General features: G+C 40.7%; 1 protein-coding gene across 3 annotated transcripts in view; it reads left to right on the top strand.

Moving 5' to 3' along the window:
• stxbp3 (syntaxin binding protein 3) overlaps positions 1-12,224 on the top strand; it is a 62,354-nt gene extending 50,130 nt beyond the window's left edge. For all 3 annotated transcript variants that reach the window (XM_060830220.1, XM_060830222.1, XM_060830221.1), the window contains 3 exons: positions 7,321-7,406; positions 8,484-8,632; positions 9,546-12,224. In XM_060830220.1, coding sequence (XP_060686203.1) covers positions 7,321-7,406; positions 8,484-8,632; positions 9,546-9,607 — 297 coding nt within the window. In that variant the 3' untranslated portion in view covers positions 9,608-12,224. The remainder of the gene's footprint in view (positions 1-7,320; positions 7,407-8,483; positions 8,633-9,545) is intronic.
• Positions 12,225-22,492: the final 10,268 nt, after the last annotated feature.

The raw sequence follows: 22,492 nt of genomic DNA, 5'->3' as shown, positions 1-22,492 counted from the left end.
AGGAGAGACTTGTTTTAAATCCATAAAATTGAGAGTTGCACAGATAGGGTTGATGGTCAGAATTTTTTTCCCAGAGTTAAAATGCCTAAAACTAGGGGGCATGCATTTAAAGTGAGAGGGGAAAAGTTCAAAGGAGATGAGAGGCAAGTTTTTTTTTTAAAGAGTATAGTAGGAGTCTGGAATGTGGTGGTAGAGGCAGATAGGTAGGGGTGTTTAAGGGACCTTGAGATAAGTACATGAATGTGCAAGGAATGGAGGCATATGGACTAAGGTCATGTGGAAGGGATGAGTTTAATTTGGCATCATGTTCTGCACAACACCAAAGGGCCTGTTCCTGTACTGTAAAGTTCTATGTTCTACATCAGGGTAATATAACAGAATGCAGAATATAGCGTTACGGCTACAGGGAAGGTGCAGAGATACATCAACTCTAACATTAAAATCCTAGCAGTAGTCTTTAAATAATTATTGAGGAGTACCAAACATGGCTTGAAACTTAGCTTCATTAGGAGACTTGGGAACATCTCAAGAATTAGAGAGTTCAGTTTTGTCAAAGTTTAACTTTGAATTGAGCTTTTTTGCAATTTATATATTTCGAAAGTCTGACCAACTTCAAAGCAATAGGATGACTGTTAGCCCAATAAATCAATCCATGGACTAGGAGCTCGTGTGTAGTTAGGGCTGCTGATCTGAAAGTTAATGAATTTTCAGCAAGTGTATAAAATTGAATGGCTGATTATTCCTAATATCAGTGAACTCCTTGGAAAGATGAATACCATTTGGAAACTCTCAGATTAGTGAAACAGAAACATCTCAGCCACACATCAGAGACTGATTTTAGAGATGATTTGGAGATGGACTGGGGTGTACAAAGTTAAAAATCTTACAACACCAGGTTATAGTCCAACAGATTTAATTGGAAGCACTAGCTTTTGGAGCGCTGCTCCTTCAACAGCAGTGTTCTGAAAGCTAGTGCTTCCAATTAAACCTATTGGACTATAACCTGGTGATGTGTGATTTCTGATTTTAGAGAAATCTAGATAATCATGAATGTGATTTTGGTGAGAGAGACCAAATGATAAGCTTTCTAAAAATTATCTGAGCTTTAGTAGCAACTTCTGTAGCATTATGAAGTTCAGATTTAAGGTCATTAATTGGAAAGTAAGAACCAAACGTAAGGAATGAGATCCTCCAACATTCAATATCACATTTATTCTCAATTCCACGTTTATTCTCAATTCCACAATTCTGTCTACTCCACATGTTACTGAAGCCCTGAGAGACCAAAAAACTGTCTTTATCTTAAATATATTCATGGAACACTCTCTCAAAAATGAGGGGTAGTGAATTCCAAAGTTGCAGAAGTCTTTTAGTGAAGAAAATTCTCTCCTATCTGTCATAAATGGTCATCCCCTTGTCCTAAAACTCTATTCTAGATTCTCCAGCTATTTAGAAGAAACTGTGTGCTTATCCAGTCAAGTCCCTGGAGTCTTGCATTCTTCAACGAGATTTCTCATACTCTCATTCCGTGAAATTTCCTGAGACTTAGATAGGACTCCTAGAACAACTCAATCGTCTTGGTTAGCAATCTAGTGAACCTTTACTACACGGTCTCCAGTACAAGTATATCTTTTTTAAACACAGAAACCAACACCTATGCAATTGTAGCAACACTTTTTTCCATTCTTGTTCTAAAATCTATTTGCAGTAAAGGGCAGTGAGCAAAATGCCTTCCTAGTTGTCTGTTGTATCAGCATGTCAACCTTATGTTTTTGTACAAGGATATGCAAGTCCCTCTGAACATCAACGTCTCAATCCTTTCAAAAAAAAAGTTCTATACTTGCTGCCAAAGTGAATAACTTTATACTGTCCCACAACCAACTTGTAGCCCACTATGTGACCTTCCGGCTGTTTCCAAGGAAAACAAAATTGCGAGTAACTGCAAGAGAGTATATTCAAGTTCTAACTCTTGCTTAGAATCCAAAATGCTAAAAGCATTGTTCCAGAACTGGATACTAGAGATTGGTGATAATACCCTGTTTCCTGCATTTGAACTACTTTTCCTGTAGGAGAATGTTTGGCCAGAACAACACCCAACATTCCTGCAAGTTTATGCACAACCAGATTAACACAAGAAGCATTTTCAAGCTGCAGTCTACTAGTGGCACATTTATCTTCTAGAAAGAGGATAGTAGGTTAGTGCATCTACTCGGAAGGATCGATGTTCACAGTTTTTTAATTAAAAGGTTTGCCTATCTTCCTTCAAATGAATGTTTTTTTTGTTTGAGAGTTTATTCTCTAGTATCTTGTTCTTTATTTGTGTCGCACCATTATTGGCCAAGAAGATCAATAGATGTCCGGTTTTATAACTGGCCACAAGTTGCTCTTCTGTGAAAGAGACTGGATCAGGAAGGACTGTATTCACTGGAGTTTAAAGAATGAGGTGGGGGGGGGGTGTCTCGGAGAAACCTATAAAATTCTAACAAGGTTAGACAGGAGAGATGCAGAAAAGGTGCTTACTGTGATGGGGACGTCCAGAACCACAGGTGACAGTTTAAGGATATGGGGGGAGGCCTTTTAGAACTGGGAGAAGGAGAAACCTGTTGAGACATGATTGTATTGAATGGTGGAGCAGGCTTGAAGGGCTGAATGGCCTACATCTCCTATTTTCTCTGTTTATCTGCAATTCTTTGAGTAACAGGGCCGCATATCTTTGAAATATTTCTTTTCTCAAAAATCAAGACACTACAGATAATTAGTTTAATGAACAGTTACTTTGACAATTGATAAACGCATTTGCTAAGCTGTTCTAAAATGATGAGTGAATGTTAAAAATGTGACTAAGCAATTTAGCACCTTGAAATTCATAGCACTTAATCCTGGAACAATACTAACTGTTGATTCAATCTGAAATTTACATCAATTTAATCTGTTTACTTGCAATTTGGGATAATGTTTCCAGGAAATAAAATAGATACTCTTAATGCATGATGTTATTGGCATTTACGTTGAATGAAATGTCTTAAACTATTTTGATGCATCTCTGATATTATTGTCATTAAGAATTGAGGTGGCGTACGTGCTGAAAAGGAGTTATTTGAATCAACCTGTATAAAGTGCTTCATTTACCATTTGTACATTTTCATGAGTTAGCCCATTCAGAACTCTACATAGAACATTACAGCGCAGTACAGGCCCTTTGGCCCTCGATGTCGCGCTGACCTGTGAAACTAGTCTGAAGCCCATCTAACCTATGCTATTCCATCCTCATCCAATATGCCTATTCAATGACCATTTAAATGCCCTTAAAGTTGGTGAGTGTACTACTGTTGTAGGCAGTGCATTCCATGCCCCAACTACTCTGAGTAAAAGAAACTACCTCTGACATCTGTCCTATATCTGTCACCCCTCAATTCAAAGCTATGTCCCGCCATGCTAGTCGTCGCCATCCGAGGGAAAAAGTTCTCACTGTTCGACCTACCTAACCCTCTGATAATCGTTACCTCTCAACCTTCTTCTGTCTAATGAAAACAGCCTCCAGTCCGTCAGCCCTTCCTCGTATGACCTTTCCTCCATACCAGGCAACATCCTCGTAAATCTCCTCTGAACCCTTTCCAAAGCTTCCACATCCTTTCTATAATGTGGTGATCAGAACTGTACGCAATACTGCAAATGATGTCACACCAGAGTTTTGTACAGCTGCAGCATAACCTCATGGTTCCAGAACTCAATTCCTCTACCAATAAAAGCTAACACACCATCTGCCTTCTTAACAACCCTATCAACCTGGGTGTTAACTTTCAAAGATCTATGTACCTGGGCACAGAGATCTCTCTGCTCATTTACACTACCAAGAATCTTACCATTAGCCCAGTGAATGACCTCACATTTTTCCACATTAAACTCCATTTGCCACTTCTCAATCCAACTCTGCAGCTTATCGATGTTTCTCTGTAACCTACAACATCCTTCGTCACTATCCACAACTCTACCGACAACTCCTCCACAAATTTACTAACCCATCCTTCTATGCCCTCATCCGGGTCATTTATAAAAATGACAAATAACAGTGGACCCAAAACACATTCTTGCGGAAGCCTACTAGTAACTGAACTCCAGGATGAACATTTCCCATCAACTACCACCCGATATCTTCTTTCAGCAAGCCAATTTCTGATCAACCTCTAAATCACCCTCAATCACATGCCTCTGTATTTTGTGCATTAGTCCATGGTGGGGAACCTTACCAAACACCTTACTAAAATCCATGTACACCACATCAACTGCTTTCCACCCATCCACCTGTTTGGTAACCTTCTCAAAGAACTCAATAAGGTTTGTGAGGCACAACCTAACCTTCACAAAACTGTGTTGACTATCCCTAATCAACTTATTCCTTTCTACATGATTATAAATCCTATCTTTTATAACCCTTTCCAACACTTTACCCACAACCAAAGTAAGGCTCACAGGTCTATAATTTCTAGGGTTGTCTCTACTCACCTTCTTGAACAAGGAAACAACATCTGCTATCCTCCAGTTTTCTGGCACTATTCCTGTAGACAATGATGACAAAGAGATCAAAGCCAAAGGCTTGGCAATCTCTTTCCTGGCTTTCCAGAGAATCCTAGGATAAATCCCATGCAGCCCCGGGGACTTATCTATTTTTACCCTTTCCAGCATCGCTAACACCTCTTCCTTATGAACCTCAATCCCATCTAATTTAGTAGCCAATATCTCAGCATTTTCCTTGACTGCATTGTCTTTTTCTAGTGTGAATACTGACAAAGTATTCATTTAGCACTTCCCTATCTCCTCTGACTCCATGCCTTAATCTCACTCGAGTCCTCCTTTTATTCTTGATGTCCTATAGAAACCCTTAGGGTTTTCCTTTACCCTGTTTGCCAATGATTTCTCATGTCCTCCCCGGCTCTTCTTCGCTCTCTCTTTAAGTCTTCACTGGCTAACTTGTAACTCTCAAGCACCCTAACTGAGCCATCACATCTCCTCCTAGTATTAGCCCCCTTCTTCCTCTTGACAAGAGATTCAGCTTCCTTAGTAAACCACGGCTCCCACGCTTGACAACCTTCTCCCTGCCTGACTGGTACATACTTATCAAGGACCCACAGTAGCTGGTCCTTGAATAAGATCTACATTTATAATGTGCCCATCTCTTGCAGTTTCCTTCCCCATCCTAAATCTTGCCTCACCGCATTGAAATTGCTTTTCCCCCAGCTATAACTCTTTGCCCTGCAGTATATACCTATCCCTTTCCATCGCAAAAGTAAACATAACCAAATTGTGGTCACCTACTTCCAAATCTAACACCTGGCCAGGTTCATTACCCAATACCAAATCTAATGGGGCCTCACCCTTTGGTCTGTCTACATACTATGTCAGGAAACCCTCCTGCATACATTGGACAAAAACTGACCCATCTGAAGTACTTGAACTATAGTATTCCCAGTTAATATTTGGAAAGTTAAAAGTCCCCATAACAACTACCCAGTCACTCTCGCTCCTATCAAGGATTATCTTGACTATCCTATCCTCTACATCTCTGGAACTATTTAGAGGGCTATAGAAAATTCCCAACAGGGTAACCTCCTCTCCTTTTCTTGTGTCTAATCTCAGCCCATACTACCTCAGTAGACGAGTCCTTTCTGCCACCATAACACTGCCCTTGACCAACAGTGCCACACCACCCCTTCTTTTACCATTTTCTCTGTTTTTACTGAAACACCTAAATCGCGGAACCTGCAATAACCATTCCTGTCCCTGCTCATGTCCTATGTCATTCGTCAATGTAACATTGTTGAGCGATAATGTATGGGCAGGACTGAATAATTTTGAGCATTTGCCATATCACTTGTAGCATAGTATTTATTTGTATAGTTTAAGTGAAATTTTTATTTCCTTTCCTATTTTCTTTCTTAATGATTTGGATTGGGTGGGGTTGGAGCTTCGACACCAGTGCCCCTGTGCAGAACTGGAGGAGTCTTGCATTATGAAAATGATGCTGTCCTTTCATTAAATCATAGTCCCCTCTTGCCTGTCCGAGTGGATGTTAATTGTATTCTGCTATTTGATCAAGTACAGAAGGTTGACTGGGACAAGGTTTTTCCCCGAACTGTGTCCATTTTGTTGTGAGGTATCTGGATTTCCAGAAAGTGGAATGAATGCCAAAGATGAGGTTTTGTAATCACCTGCAGAATGTTTAGACTGCAGATTCTGGACTAATGTAAGTAAGATCAAAAGAAGTTTGATCTTCCCTATCATCAGAATTAACACACTGGCTTAGAGAGTTGATTTTATGGGGATAGAATTGGAGAAATTGTCCATCAGCTTTTAGTCTGTCACGAATCTTTATAGTTTGAAATAATGAGAAGATTGCCTAACCAGATAAGAAGGGGGATCTCGAACAAGAGGGAATGCAATTTTATACAGAAAACAAAGCTGGTTAAAAGGCCAATCCTGATTAAAGTAAGACCATAAGGAATAGGAAAAGAATTAGGCCATTTGGCCCACCAAGTCTGCTCTGCCATTTGTCATGGCTTGTATATTTCTCAATGCCATTCTTCCTCCCTGTAACCTTCAATCTCCTTACTAAATCAAGAACCTATCTATCTCTGTCTTAATTACACTCGATAACTTTGCGACAGAAGGCAGTTGAGGCCATGACTTCCACACATTTGCCAACTTCAGGCTGAAGAAATTCCTCCTCATCTTAGGTCAGTAGGGTTGTTCCTTCGCTCTGAGGCTCTGCCCTCAGGTCCCAGTTTCTTCTAGTGGAGCCATCTTCTCCACGTCCAATCTATCGAGGCCTCTCCGTATTCTGTGAATTTCAGTGAGATCCCCCCCCCCCCATCCTTCTAAACTCCATCTATTAAAGACCCAGAGTCCTCAACTGCTGAACAATTTAATACAAAAAATATCAGACAAACGCTGTGAAAATATACAATGCGCTACCAATGGACCATAGATGCTGAATGCGCTGTAGTGTTTGAGTGTGATAGTATTTTTTAAGAACGAAAAGTTTTAAAGGATATGGAGAATGGCAAAGGAACAAATTAAAATGAAATGAAGAGCTGCCCTGGTTAATTAACTGACATGCAGGTATTATTCTGGGTCTTTGTTCCTTGTTGTCAGCTAGATTTTATGATAAAGTTGTGTTTCAAACAGTAGTCCTAAACAATGCTATTATCATTGCTGTTGCTTTATCTATACATCCTACTGTCTCCTATTACACATTCTGTCTGTTTGAAACCTCAGAGCATTGAATACGAAGGTTTATAAATGTGAGGATTTTGTTTTGTACAGGATTCCATTGCAAACAAGCTTAATTCCCTGGAATGGCCTCATTGCTCAGGCTGTAGTTCTGCTTGGAATGGCTCTGGAGCTGTAAGGTATGAATTTTCTTTAACAATTAAGCAGTTGTGAAACCTTTTCTGCAACTTCAGTAAAGTTAATAATAGAAGTTTGAAAAGGACAAAATTGTTAATTATGAATATAGACTTTAACTTTTTACTGACCAATTGAATACATATAAAACAGTTTGTGTTCCAACTTTTAATTAAATCATATGTTACTGTTTCAGATGTACCTGTAGGAATTTCAGAGGTTGTTTTACAATAGCAGTGGATTGACTATTTTGTTCGTGTTTTTCTTAATGAAAGGAGAATTAGTATTTTGTCAAAGAACCTTGAATGGATTTGTTTTGATATTTTTTGGGGTAAAAGGTAAAGTTGTACAATTCAGTAATGCAAGACTTATAATTTGTGGATTAAAACAGAATTCTTGGTATTTCCAATGGACCATTGCTGTTGTGATCACCTTTGACAGAATGTGTCCATTGATTGTAGTGAGCAGAGATGGAAATGTTTCAAATGTAGTGTTGAGCTCATGTCTAGGGAATTGGTTATGGAACCTCTTAGTAAAGTGCATCTTTTACTTTGGCATTTCTGATTTCCTAATGTTTAATTTCCAGTTTTTCTAATACTTTTCTAAGGGAAATATCCACAAAGACTGTCATCTTACAAGGATAACGTGTATTCTTGATTTGATTGCCCTCAGGAGGTAGACACTATTGAATGAGGAGTACCTAAAAGAAGTTTTCATTTTAAAACTTACTTCAGAACCAGGTGCAGAGAAAGAGCCTCTTTTGACCCATACAGCTGACAATAGCTCTTGCAAAGAGAAATCTAGTTCATTTTCACTGCCCCATTCTTTCTCCATATCCATGCAATTTCTCCTCCATTAAATGTCTGTTTAAAGAAATTAGGAAATTTATATGCAACTGTTAGGTTACAGAGAAAATGAAAGGAATTCCACAGGGTTTGGAGGGATATGGGCTGTGTGCTGGCAGGTGGACTCGATTGGGTTGGGATATCTGCTTGGCATGGACAAGTTGGACCGAAGGCGCTCTTTCTGTGCAGTACATCTCTATGACTGTATATTAACTAATTATGTCCTTTCCTGTTTAGTGCTCGTCAGGGGAACAAAAGCAATATTCAAGATGACCGTAGAAGTCTGAAATTAATCATATTCATAATAGGAGGTGTCACTTACTCGGAAATGCGTTCTGCATATGAAGTTTCTCAGAGCAATGTTAAGCATTGTGAAGTGATTGTTGGTAAGTACTTCTAACATCTCTGTTAATAGTTTTGCTTTTGTGTATTTAGGCTTTGATGTTGAGAGTAAGATTTTAGCTCTTTTGTTTGACCCTGTGTGATCTAATTCAAGTTTAAAGGAAGCACATTTTTATGGACCAGGCCAGCCCCCCATAAAACACTTCAAGAAAGTGGCCCAGACCCTAACTTTTCTAGTTGTTTTACGCAGGTATAATGTGGATATTCCAGGTGGGATACGGCTGGTCAAACCACTCCGTTTCAAATAAGACGGAATGAATTTACAAGATTACTGAATGAAACACAAACAGAAGAGTACAGAATAACGTAACCTATCCAAAAACCCAACAGATCATCCCAACTTAAGGATGCTGTTCTGAATACTTGCAACAAACCCCATAAACACTCCTTGGCACAAAAAGGTAAAATCAAAATTAGGGTCTTCGAAGAGAGATGTCAGCGAGAGAGGAGGATCAGCCTGGACCTGCTTCTATGGGTCCAGCAGCTTTTTCACCTGCCTGACAGCTTTCAGTGAATAGCCAGACCAAACCATAGACATGCTGAGCTGGGAAAACTGATCACTCCCCTTTCATTATACCAGTGTTTTTTTTAAAAAATGCAAAAGCCTTTTGCCTGAGGCAGAATCTGTTAGCATTAATCAAACTTGCCCTAAAACCCATTGAAACCCAGACTTATTGGAACTTGTGTCTTTTCTGACCCCTCTGGTGGAAAAAAAACAAGAACAGCATAACCTTATTCAAGGAGCAGCATCATCACAACATAGTGAATATTTATGCAAGAGTGAGAAACTAATCTGGTTTTGGGAGAAGTAGATTAAGTTTTAAGCCAATGTGCACATGGATAATGTCTCGCATGCAGTTGCAAATTGCCAAACTGACACACCGATTTATTCCGCAGGTTCAACTCATATTCTTACACCCACAAGACTACTAGATGATCTGCAGAACCTGAACAAATGAAAGCGAAATGTTTGAATTAAACCAGTCACTTATATAGATTTCAGCAAATATGAAAGACAAGGTTTTGTATGGTTAATCTTATTTACCTAAATATTTTGATGATTTGGAATTCACAAATGTGTTGACTAGTGTAAAGTGCCTAAAGTAATGTAATTAAAATACTGTAAATTATGGCTCCAGCAGAATTCCATTGACAAAGGATTTTCACTTTAGATCTACTGCCTAAAACAGTTGTATAACAAGAATGCCATACTGTAGTTCATAATTCTGGTGTCACTACTATTGCATGTGTTTTATAAAAGCAATAACTATATGGGTGTATTTTCAGAGATTTATGTTGATATATTTTATAAACAGCATTTTGAATATATTGTCTAAAGTATATATTTATGTCTAACATGGGTCTTAAATAAAATTGTTAAATTTACAATTTTCAGTTGTAAAAGAAAAATATCTGTGTAATGAATGTTACAATGTAAATGCTTTTGACAAACTCCGTAAAACTTTGTCAAAACTAGGGCTTTATTATGTGAAATCAATGTTCTTTAATTTTCCAAACAGGTAAAACTATGCACTTCTATAAACAAAGAAAACAAATTTAGAACTGGTGCACTCTGTAATGTGATTTCAGCACAGTATTAGAATAATGGAAATGTGCAGGAGTTCCTGAAAATTACGTTATACTCACATGTATAGTTAAAATGCAACATATTTGTCAGCCTTGAGGCATAATTCACCTTCATGCTACCCAGAAAGTGTGTTGTATTTTTTTTTGGGATGCCAATGCAATTCTAGTATGCATATGATGTGACGGTAAAGGTCAGTGAGGGTAGGAGGGGTAGAATTCTTCTTGTAAGTCTTGTAACTATTTGCATAGGCTAATTCTTGCTACTTTATTTTGTTTATCCATTAAATGCTATAAAGGAGAATGCACTTCAATATTTTTTGGAAAGTGCTGAACATCTGAAAAAGTTATAAATTGTTTTGAATCTATTCTATCTTCTGACTAGCTATTAAACTAACAACTATACTGAGGTGTGTGTGTGTGGTACTTTCATGACATGGTCACCTTTAGTGAATTAAAATAGAATGTGTGATGTCTACTTTAAACTCCCCCAATGAGACGTTTAGAAAGGTTGAATTTCTGTTGATGGAAATCTTAGTTGAGCAATTCCAGTGAACTAATACACTGTTCCACGGAGTTATTCAACATGGGTTTGTGACTGTAATTCCTGCACACTCAGTCCTTAATCTCAGTTGTGTTTGTGAAAGTTGTGAAGTGGAATTCCTTTCAAAGATGGAAAAGATAAATTTACAGACACGTACACAAGGTCTTTACACAGACAAATGATAGATCATGGAAGATCACAGAATCCCAACAGTGGGAAACAGATCTTCCAACCCAACAAGTCCACACTGACCCTCCGAAGACCAAACCTTCCACCACCACCGCCCCCCACTTTGGATTGTGCAAGGAAACTGGAGCACCCGGAGGAAACCCACACAGACATGGGGAGAATGTGCAAACTCCACCCAGACGGTCGCCTGAGGCTGGAGCTGAACACGGGTCTCTGGCACTAAGAGGCAGCAATGCTAACTGCTGAGCCACTGTGCTGCCCCCGTCTGTCTTTCAGTTTGTTTTGAACCAGCAATGGAAGAGTAAAAATACACAAAGTGTGTTATTCACCTTGTTGCAAGCAATTACATTGCTTAAGAGGCAGGTTTTAAATGTTACACCTGTATTTTAGAGGCATATGTTTGCTTCTGTCAGTCATAGCTTGGAATCAGGAGGTTGTGGGTTCACATCCCGAGATCTACTTTGCTCCATTTCTGGGGAATCCAGTGTTGTCAGAGGTGCTGTCTTGAAAATGAACGCGAATTTGAACAAAAGCAATGGAATTAGCCCTTGTGTCCTGACCAATAGTTAGTATTCAATCAATAAATAGATTGACTGTTATCACATTTGCTACAAACTTGTTTGAAGAAGTTTGCAATGTGCAATTTAGCTGTCAAGTTTCCTACATTATACTTGTGACTTTAGCAGTTTTTGGTAGCTGTAAAACTTTGTGATATCTAGTGGTCCTGAAAGAATTACATGCGATATGGTTGGCTACATAGTGATGGGCGTATTGCATACTGCTGTGCATTTAGCCAAGAATTAAAAGGTGGTGCTACCATTGGAAAGTATGAAGATGATTTAGGAATGTTAGACTCAGCATTCAGCCCTTTCAGCCAGCTCTGCTATTCAATAAGATTATGGCTGATCTCAGTTCCACTTTCTTGTCTGCCTGTCATAACTCTTAGCTCTGTCTCAATCTTGAATAGACTCTAAGCACCAGCCTCCACTGCTTTTTCAAGTCTACTTGTCATGGAATATTGAGGAGCATGAACTATTTGAACAAATTCTGTTTTTGTAATCTTTAATCACAAGTAATTATTCTGAAATATAAGAACCATGATTCCACGCATGCATAATAAAAGGCTTATTTTAGGTTATGGCACTGCAGAAATGGTCTTATTGCAATCTGAACAGAAGTGTATTGTATATAACACAGTGCGTGCACAGCTTGTTCTCTAGTTATACATGTTAAATCTTAAAATTGTAAGCAATTAAAGAAGTGGCCATTCAGCTTATTGATCCTGACTTTTTTATTAAAGCATTCCAGTCACATGCCTTAGAAACTATTAAAATGTCATGGCATAAAAAGATGTCATTCATTCCATTGCATCTGCTAATAAAACTAGTACTACATTCCAATCCCACCTTCCAGCACCTGATCTACAGCCTTGCAGGTTATAGCACTTCAGGTGCAGATCTTTTAAAGGTGTTGAGGGTTTCCGTTTCCATCATCAAACCAGACACCATTCTATGGATTAAAAAAAAACATGCTCCCTCTAATCCTTCTACCAATTACCTTAAATCATCCCCTGGTTATTGACCCCTCTGTTGGGGAAATCAGTCTTTCCTGTCTTCTTTAGTTAGCTCCTCTCATTACTTTGTACACCCCAATTAAGTCGAAAAATTCCATATTCTGAAAACCAGGTGGTGCCAAGCATTTTGGATAAAGGATTGTATAACTATACTAGCTAGATGGCTAGAGAACAGGCTGGACAACAGGAGACAGAAGGTAGCAGTGGAAGGGAGTTTCTCAAAATGGAGAACTGTGACCAGTGGTGTTTCCCAAGGATCCATGCTAGGATGAATATTGTTTGTGATATACATAAATGATCTGCAGGAAGGTATAGGCAGTCTGATGAGCAAATTTACAGATGACACTAAGATTGGTGGAGTAGCAGAACGGGACTGTCAGAATACAGATTGGACGGTTGAGCGGAGAAATGGCAAATGGAGTTCCATCTGAGCAAATGAGAGGTGATGCATTTTGGAAGATCCAACTCTACAGTGAACTATACGGTAAATGGAGAAGCCCAGGGGAAAATTATATACAGAGGGATTAGGGTGTTCCGGTCCATTGTTCCCTGAAGGTGGCAATGCAGGTCGATACAATAGTCAAGAAGGCATATGGCATGCTTTCCTTCATCGGACAGTGTATTGAGTACAAGGGTTGGTAGGTCACATTACAGTTGTATAAGACTTGGGTTCAGTCACATTTGGAATAGTGTGTACAATTCTGGTTGTCACATTACTAGAGCAATGCTTTGGAGAAGGTGCAGAGGAGGTTCACCAGGATGTTGCCTTGTATAGAGGATGCTAGCTGTGAAGAGAGGTTGAGTAGATTAGGATTATTTTCATTAAAAAGATGGAGGTTGAGGGGGGATCTGATTGAGGTGTCCAAAATCATGAAGTACAGACAGGGTGCATAGCAAGAAGCTTTTTCCCAAAATGGGGGACTTGATTACTAGGGGTCATGAGTTCAAGGTGTGAGGGGAAAAGATTAAGGGAGATATGCATGGGAAGTTCTTGACTCAGTGGATGGTAGGTACCTGGACTGCATTGTCAGCAGAGGTGGTACAGACAGGCATGATAGCGTCATGTAAAATGTATCTACACAGATACATGAATGGGCAGGGAGCAGAAGGATACAGATCCTTGGAAAATAGGTGACACATTTAGATAGAGGATCTGGATCCACGCAGGCTTAGAGGGCTGAAGGGCCTGTTCCTATGCTGTAATTTTCTTTGTTCTTTGTACACCAAATTCCAGCTGTAGATAGCATTTCATACCATTCCAGAATCACATCCCTGTTTTTGGATTCAATGTAGTGTCATCTGCAATTTTCTCAACCGTGCCTCCCACATCTAAGTTTAAATCATTGACATGTATACCACAAACAACATAGGGCTCAATGCTGTGAACAGTGGAATGCTATCGGAAACTGCTTTCCATTCACAAAAACATCCATTGTCCATTACCCTTTGTTTTCCGTCAGTCAATTTTTGATCCAACTCATTACGTTCCCCTGTACACCATTAACTTTTTTTTTCTGATCGGTTTGCCATATAGGACTTTGTCAGATGTCTTACTAAAATCCAAGTACACAATACCCATAGCACTGCCTTCATCAATTTTCTTTTTTACATTCTCAAACAATTCAATTAAGTTAGCAAGACATGACACTCCATTGCCAGAAATATACCTGTACTGCTGTCCCTGATTCATCTGCCTTTCTAAGTGACAGTTTATAGAGTCATAGAGATGTACAGCATGGAAACACACTCTTCCGTCCAGGCCGACCAGATATCCCAACCCAATCTAGTCCCACCTGCTAGCACCTGGCCCATATCCCTCCAAACCCTTCCTATTCATATGCCCATCCAAATGCCTTTTAAATGTTGCAATTGTACCAGCCTGCACCATTTCTTCTGGCAGTTCATTCCATACACTCACCACCGTGTGTGTGAAAACATTGCCCCGTAGGTCTCTTTTATATCTTTCCCCTCTCACCCTAAATCTCTGCCCTCTAGTTATGGACTCCCCCCCCCCCCCACCCCACACACACACACCCATGGAAAAGACTTTGTCTATTTACCCTATTAATGCCTCATAATTTTGCAAACGTCTATAAGATCACCCCTCAGCCTCTGATGCTCCAGGGAAAACCACCTCAGCCTGTTCAGCCTCTCCCCATAGCTCAAATCCTTCAACCCTGGCAACATCCTTGTCAATCTTTTCTGAACCCTTTCAAGTTTTGCAACATCTTTCTAATAGGAAGGAGACCAGAATTGCACACCATATCCAACAGTGTCCTAACCAATATCCTGACTCTAGATTAGAGTGGTGCTGGAAAAGCACAGCAGGTCAGGCAGCATCCGAGGAGCACGAAAATCGACGTTTCAGGCAAAAGCCTTCATCAGGAATAGAGGCAGGGAGCCTGCAGAGTGGAGAGATAAATGAGAGGTTGGGGAGGGGAGAAAATAGCATAGAGTACAATAGGTGAATGGGGTGGGAATGGAGGTGATATGTCCTATACAACTGTAACATGACCTCCTAACTCCTGTACTCAATACTCTGACCAATAAAATAAAGCATACCAAACGCCGCCTTCATTATCCTAGCTACCTGTGACTCCACTTTCAAGGATCTATGAACTTGCACTCCAAAGTCTCTTTGTTCAGCAACACTCTCTAGGACCTTACCATTAAGGGTATAAGTTCTCAAAAGATTTCCTTTCCCAAAATGCAGAACCTGGCATTTATCTAAATGAAACTCCATCTGCAACTTCTCAGCCCATTGACCCATCTGGTCAAGATCCTGTTGTAATCTAAGGTAACCTTCTTTGCTGTCCACTACACCTCCAATTCTAGTGTCATCTGCAAACTTACTAACTGTACCTCTTATGCTCGCATCCAAATCATTTATGTAAATGACAAAAGGTAGAGGACCCAGCACCGATCCTTGAGGCACTCAACTGGTCACAGGCCTCCAGTCTGAAAAAAACCCTCCACCACCACCCTCTGTCTTCTACCTTTGAGCCAGTTCTGTATCCAAATGGCGAGTTCTCCCTGTATTCCATGAGATCTAGCCTTGTTAACCAGTTTCCCATGGGGAACCTTTTTCCACGCCTTACTGAAGTCCATATAGATCACATCTACCACTCTGCCCTCATCAATCCTCTTTGTTCCTTCCTCAAAAACTCAATCAAGTTTGTGAGACATGATTTCCCACGCACAAAGCCATGTTGACTATCCCTAATCAGTCTTTGCCTTTCCCAATACATGTACATCCTGTCCCTCAGGAATCCCTCCAACATCTTTCCCACCACCAATGTCAGGCTCACTGCTCTATAGTTCCCTGGCTTGTCCTTACTACTCTTTTTAAAGAGTGGCACCACGTTTGCCAACCTCCAGTCTTCTAGCACCTCACCTGTAACTATCGATGAGGATTACACCTCACCTGTAACATCGATGACTGTATCGGTGCTGCCTCGTGCTCCCATGAGGAGGTTGAACAGTTCATCCACTTTACCAACACTTTCCACCCCGACCTCAAATTTACCTGGACCATCTAAGACTCCTCCCTCCCCTTCCTAGACCTCTCCATTTCTATCTCGGAGGACCGAATCAACACGGACGTTTACTATAAACCAACCGACTCCCACAGCTACCTGGAGTACACCTCCTCCCACCCAGGCCCCTGTAAAAATGCCATCCCATATTCCCAATTCCTTCGTCTTCGCCGCATCTGCTCCCAGGAGGACCAGTTCCAATACCGTACAACCCAGATGGCCTCCTTCTTTAAAGACCGCAATGTCCCCCCAGACGTGATCGACAATGCACTCCACCACACCTCCTCCATTTCCTGCTCCTCCGCCCTGGAGCCCTGCCCCTCCAATTGCCACCAGGACAGAACCCCACTGGTCCTCACCTACCACCCCACCAACATCCATATACATCATATCATCCGTCGTCATTTTTGCCACCTCCAAACAGACCCCATCACCAGGGATATATTTCCCTCCCCTCCCCTATCAGCGTTCCGAAAAGACCACTCCCTCCATGACTCCCTCGTCAGGTCCACATCCCCACCAACCCAACCTCCACTCCCGGCACCTTCCCCTGCAACCGCAAGAAATGCAGAACTTGCGCCCACACCACCTCCCTTACTTCTCTCCAAGGCCCCAAGGGATCCTTCCATATCCGCCACAAATTCACCTGCACCTCCACACACATCATTTACTGCATCCGCTGCACCCGATGTGGCCTCTTCCAAATTGGGGAGACAGGCCGCCTACTTGCAGAACATTTCAGAGAACACCTCTGGGACACCCGGACCAACCAACCCAACCACCCTGTGGCTCAACACTTCAACTCCCCCTTCCACTCCCACCAAGGCCAAGAAGGTGCTTGGACTCCTCCATCGCCAGACCATAGCAGCACGACGGCTAGAGGAAGAGTGCCTCATCTTCCGCCTAGGAACCCTCCAACCACTAGGGATGAACTCCGATTTCTCTAATTTCCTTATTTCCCCTCCCCCCACCTTGTCTCAATCCCAACCCTCGAACTCAGCACCACCTTCCTAACCTGCAATCTTCTTCCTGACCTCTCCGCCCCCACCCCTACTCTGGCCTATCACCTTTACCTTAACCTCCTTCTACCTATCACATTTCCAACGCCCCTCCCCCAAATCCCTCCTCCCTACCTTTTATCTTAGCCTGCTTGGCACACTCTCCTCATTCCTGAAGAAGGGCTCATGCCCGAAACGTCGATCCTCCTGCTCTTTGGATGCTGCCTGACCTGCTGCGCTTTTCCAGCAACACATTTTCAGCTCTGTAACGATCGTTGATACAAATATCTCAGCAAGAGGCCCAGCAATCACTTTCCTAGCTTCCCACAGAGTTCTAGGGTACACCTGATCAGGTCCTGGCGATTTATCCGCCTTTATGCATTTCAAGACATCCAGCACTTCCTTCTCTGTAATTTGGACATAGTGCAAGGTGTCACCATCTATTTCCCTACTGTCTATATCTTCCATATCCTTTTCTACAGTAAATACTGATGCAAAATACTCATATAGTGTCTCTCCCATTTTCTGTGGCTCCACACAAAGGCTGCCTTGCTAATCTTTGAGGGGCCCTATTCTCTCCCTCTTACCCTTTTGTCCTTAATGTATTTGTAAAAACCCTTTGGATTCTCCTTAATTCTATTTGCCAAAGCTATCTCATGTCCCCTTTTTGCCCTCCTGATTTCCCTCTTAAGTATACTCCAACTGCCTTTATACTCTTGAAGAATTCACTTGATCTATCCTGTTTATACCTTACATATGTTTCCTTATTTTTCTTAACAAAACCCTCAATTTCTTTAGTCATCCAGCATTCTGTATACCTACCAGCCTTTCCTTTCATCCTAACAGAAATATACTTTCTCTGGATTCTCATTATCTCATTTCTGAAGACTTCCCATTTTCCAGCCGTCCCTTTACCTGCGAACATCTGCCTCCAATCAGCTTTTGAAAGTTCTTGCCTAATACCGTCAAAATTGGCCTTTCTCCAATTTAGAACTTCAACTTTTAGATCTGGTTTATCCCTTTCCCATCACTATTTTAAATCTAATGGAATTATGGTCGCTGGCCCCAAAGTGCTCCCCCCTGACACCACAGTCACCTGCCCTGCCTTATTTCCCAAGAGTAGGTCACGTTTTGCACCTTCTTGAGTAGGTATATCCACATACTGAAACAGAAAATTTTCTTGTACACATATAACAAATTCCTCTCCATCTAAACCCTTAACACCATGACAGTCCCAGTCTATGTCTGGAAAGTTAAATTCCCCGACCATAACCACCCTATTATTCTTACAGATAACTGAGATCTCCTTACAAGTTTGTTTCTCAACAATCCCAATAAGGTAATCATCCCTTTCTTATTTCTCAGTTCCACCCAAATAACTTCCCTGGATGCATTTCCAGCAATATCCTCCCTCAGCACAACTGTAATGCTATCCCTTATCAAAAACACCACTCCCCCTCCTCTCTTGCCTCCCTTTCTATCCTTCCTGTAGCATTTATATCCTGGAGCATTAAGCTGCCATTCCTGCCCACCCCTGAGCAACGTCTCTGTTATTGCTATGATATCCCACTCCCATGTTCCTAACCATGTCCTGAGTTCATCTGCCTTCCCTGTTAGGCCCCTTGCATTGAAATAAATGCAGTTTAATTTATTAGTCCTACCTTGTCCCTGCCTGCCCTGACTGTTTGACTTGCTTCTGTTCTCAACTATACCAGTCTCAGATTGATCTCTTTCCTCACTATCTCCCTGGGTCCCACCCCCACCCCGCCCCCACCTTACTAGTTTAAATCCTTCTGTGCCGCTTTAACAAATCTTCCTGCCAGTAGATCAGTCCCCTTCCAATTTGGGCGCAAACTGTCCTTCTTTTACAGGTCACTACTACCAAAAGAGATTCCAATGGTCCAATGGTGAATCCTTCTCCCATACACCAGCTCCTCAGCCATGCATTCATCTGCTCTATCCTCCTATTCCTGCCCTCACTAGCTCGTAGCACCGGGAGTATTCCAGATATTACTACTCTTGAGGACTTCCTTTTTAAATTCCTGCCTAACTGTCTGTAATCTCCCTTCAGAATCTCAACTTTTCTCTTCCTATGTCGTTGGTTCCAAATGTGGACAATGATCTCTTGTTGGCCCCTCTCCCCCTTGAGAACATTCTGCACCCTGTCTGAAACATCCTTGATCTTGGCACCAGAAAAGCAACATATCATTTTTATTTTTCATTGCTGGCCACAGAAATGTATGTCTGTACCTCGGACTGGAGAGTCCCCTAACACAATTGATCTCTTGGAACTTGACGTACCCCTCGTTGAATTAGAGCCAGTCTCAATACCAGAAACTTGGCTACTCATGGTCCATTCCATTGAGAATCCATCACTCCCTACATTTTCCAAAACAGCACACTTGTTTGAAATGGGTATAGCCACAGAAGGCTCCTGCACTAGCTGCCTACCTCTCTTACCTTTCCTGGAGTTACCCCATCTTTGTGACTGTATTTAAGACTTTTCCCCCTTCCTATAACTGCCATCCATCACATACTGTTGCAGTTGCAAATTCCTCATTGCTTCTAACTGTCTCTCCAACCGATCCATTCAATCTGATAAGATTCGCAACCAACAGCATTTATTGCAGATATAATCCACAGCAACACTTAAACTCTCTTTAAACTCCCACATCTGACAAGAAGCGCATATCACTATACTAAAGGCCATTTTTGCTCCTTCACAATCTACAAATCTAGAAAATAACACCATCTTATTCCTTTACAAAAGACTGCACCAGGTTAAATTAATAGTTATGGCTTATATTTTAAGTTTAATCAAGAGACATATCTCAAAAAACATATAATCAAGAAAGAACCCAATCTACTCAATACTGCAGACTTTCTGTGCTTCTGTGCTATGAACTTCACCCAAATAGTTCCTCCAAGATCAGTTGTGAATTTCACTGTTTCTTTGCTGTGAATTTCACCCAAACAGTTCCTCCAAGACCAGTTGTAAATTTCACTGTTAATTTTCCCAGACTCACTCCGATGTCCAGCGATACATGAATTCAAACAGCAAAGGCGGTACTGTACAGGTTCACTCTGGTGTCAGTTTCTTTCTCTCTCTCTCCTGCACTGACCTCACCTGTCTCAAAACTCATTCTAAAAATTTGTCCACCTCTGAGGCCTAATTGTCCTATATCTCACACCCTTGCTAAACACTGGGACAATGTTGGCACACCTCTAGTCCTCTGGCACCTTGCTTGTAACTAGTGAAAATTGGAAAATGATTCTGAGTGTCTGATATTGCCTGCCTAGCTTTTTTCACAACCTGTGATAAAATTCATTCAGAGTTGCTGATGTATTTATTTTCAAGGATATCAGTCCTTCTACTATTTACATACAATTAACATAATATGGGGTAATATTTCACACCGCTCCTCTTTAACTAGAATGCCTGCATAATCCTCATTCCCTTTGTGAAGAGAGAGACAAAGTGATCCATAAGCGCACTGCCTGTATTATCTGAATTCATACAATAATTACCTGTATATCACGAAATGGCTCTCACATTTCTTCAATTATCCTCTTGCTTATCATAAAACATTTTTGAGTGTTTCTTGATTTTTCCCTGCCAATTATATTTTATATCTGCTGTGATTTCCTAATTTCTATTTTTACTTCTTCACTGTACTTTCAGTGTTCCTTTAGGCTTTCTACAGTATTAAGGTTTTTTTAATTGTATTACTGTCATAAGCCTGCTTTTTTGGTTAATCTTGCCTGTACTTTTTGGATATCATGGATTTCCAGATATGACAGAACCATCTTCTTTACTTTGTGCCTTTTGAATCTTGCTTTTTTAAAAAAGCCTTGTCACTGATCCTACTTTAAGTAGCTGTGTCAGTCCATTTTTGCTAGACAATTGATAAACAATTGTGTATATCATCCACCTTCTCAGCTGTAATTGATTCCATAACCTATTCTACATCCTCACCCTTTTATCTACCTGAAAATTCTGTATTCAGGGAGGTTGAACTGCCTTCCTTGCCCCTTTTTAAGTCAAGTTTATTTTATAACAATATTATTATGTTGCCATATGTCTCTGTGCCTTCAGCTCATCAGCATTGTTTGCTATAATTCTGTGTTTACATATATACCTTCTAAACTGCCAAATAGCTGTGATGTTTCCTTTTCGTATTTGCTTTTTTTTTCTTTTCAGAGTCACTTGTGAATTTTCTGTCTCCCATTCTCTGTTCTGAAATTGTCCTATCTGAATTTACCCTCAAGTCCCCATATCCCTTGGTCAATCTAATTTATACTGAACCTAATGGTCCTGGCAAATCTCAATGTGAGGATGTACATCCCGATTCTGTACAGCTGCAGACTTGTAAAGATTAAAGCTTCTCTCAATTCTCCCAGATTTACAGTCACTAGTATACAGGACAGGAAGAAACGCCTTGATTACTGCTTTAGTGATATTGCTTTTCAGTCTCCTGTCTAGCTTCCTAAAATCTGCTTTCAGGACCTTATCCCCTTTCATATCTATGTCACTGATATGAGTGGACCACAACATTTGGCTGTTCATCCTATCCACCAATGTCCTGCAACTGCTCCATGAAATCTTTGACCTTGGTATCTGGGTGATAATATATCATCATAGAGTTACATCTACTAACACAAAGATACCTGCCTGTTTTCCTAAATAACAAATCCCCTATCACTACTGATCTTCTTTCTGCTTCCTCCCCTCCTGTGTAGTTGAGCTATCTTTCGTTCCAGGAACCTGACTCTGACTGCACTCTTCTGTGAATTCAACTCCCTCACCAATATCCAAAAATGAATCCTCTAGTGGGTCCAACTCTCCAAATGTGCTATTCAGGTAGTTCTCAGCATCTTGAGCTCCAGCTTCTGCAGCTAGTGAGACTTCTTATACATTGGGCCATCAAGGTCACTGTGAGTGTCCATGAGTTCTCATTATATATTATAGGAACCACATTTCACATGACTGAGCTGTCCTACCATGTCTTAATTTCATTAATGCAAGCTTTATTTACACTGGTTTATTTGTACTTTACCTCACCTGACTTTGACTTTACTTTCCTGTTACTTGTGTTCCTTATTGAAATATGAATTTAAAAATGTATTTGGTTTTAAAAAGGTACATAATTTTCAGCTATTTAATTTCATTCCCTAACAGCAGTTTCTCTCCAACCAATGAACTTCCAGTTTTTTGATGATGCGACTTTTTGATTTATTTTTCAAACACTGCCAGCGTCTTTAGTAGAAGCATCTCCTACAGATTTGGTCATCTCTGCTTCCAGAAGGTCCCTTTTCCCCAGCTTTTTTTGAATGTCTTATCTCCAGCTCTTCCCATTTTCTTTACAATGAAGCTGTTTGTGAATTTGTTAACTTCTCTTTTTGCCATATCCTTATGGTTT

The sequence above is a fragment of the Hemiscyllium ocellatum genome, chromosome 9 (genome assembly GCF_020745735.1).
Source record: "Hemiscyllium ocellatum isolate sHemOce1 chromosome 9, sHemOce1.pat.X.cur, whole genome shotgun sequence".
Classification (NCBI taxonomy): domain Eukaryota; kingdom Metazoa; phylum Chordata; class Chondrichthyes; order Orectolobiformes; family Hemiscylliidae; genus Hemiscyllium; species Hemiscyllium ocellatum.
The sequence above is the reverse complement of the archived record's forward strand: the minus strand, read 5'-3'. Positions and strand labels throughout refer to the sequence as shown.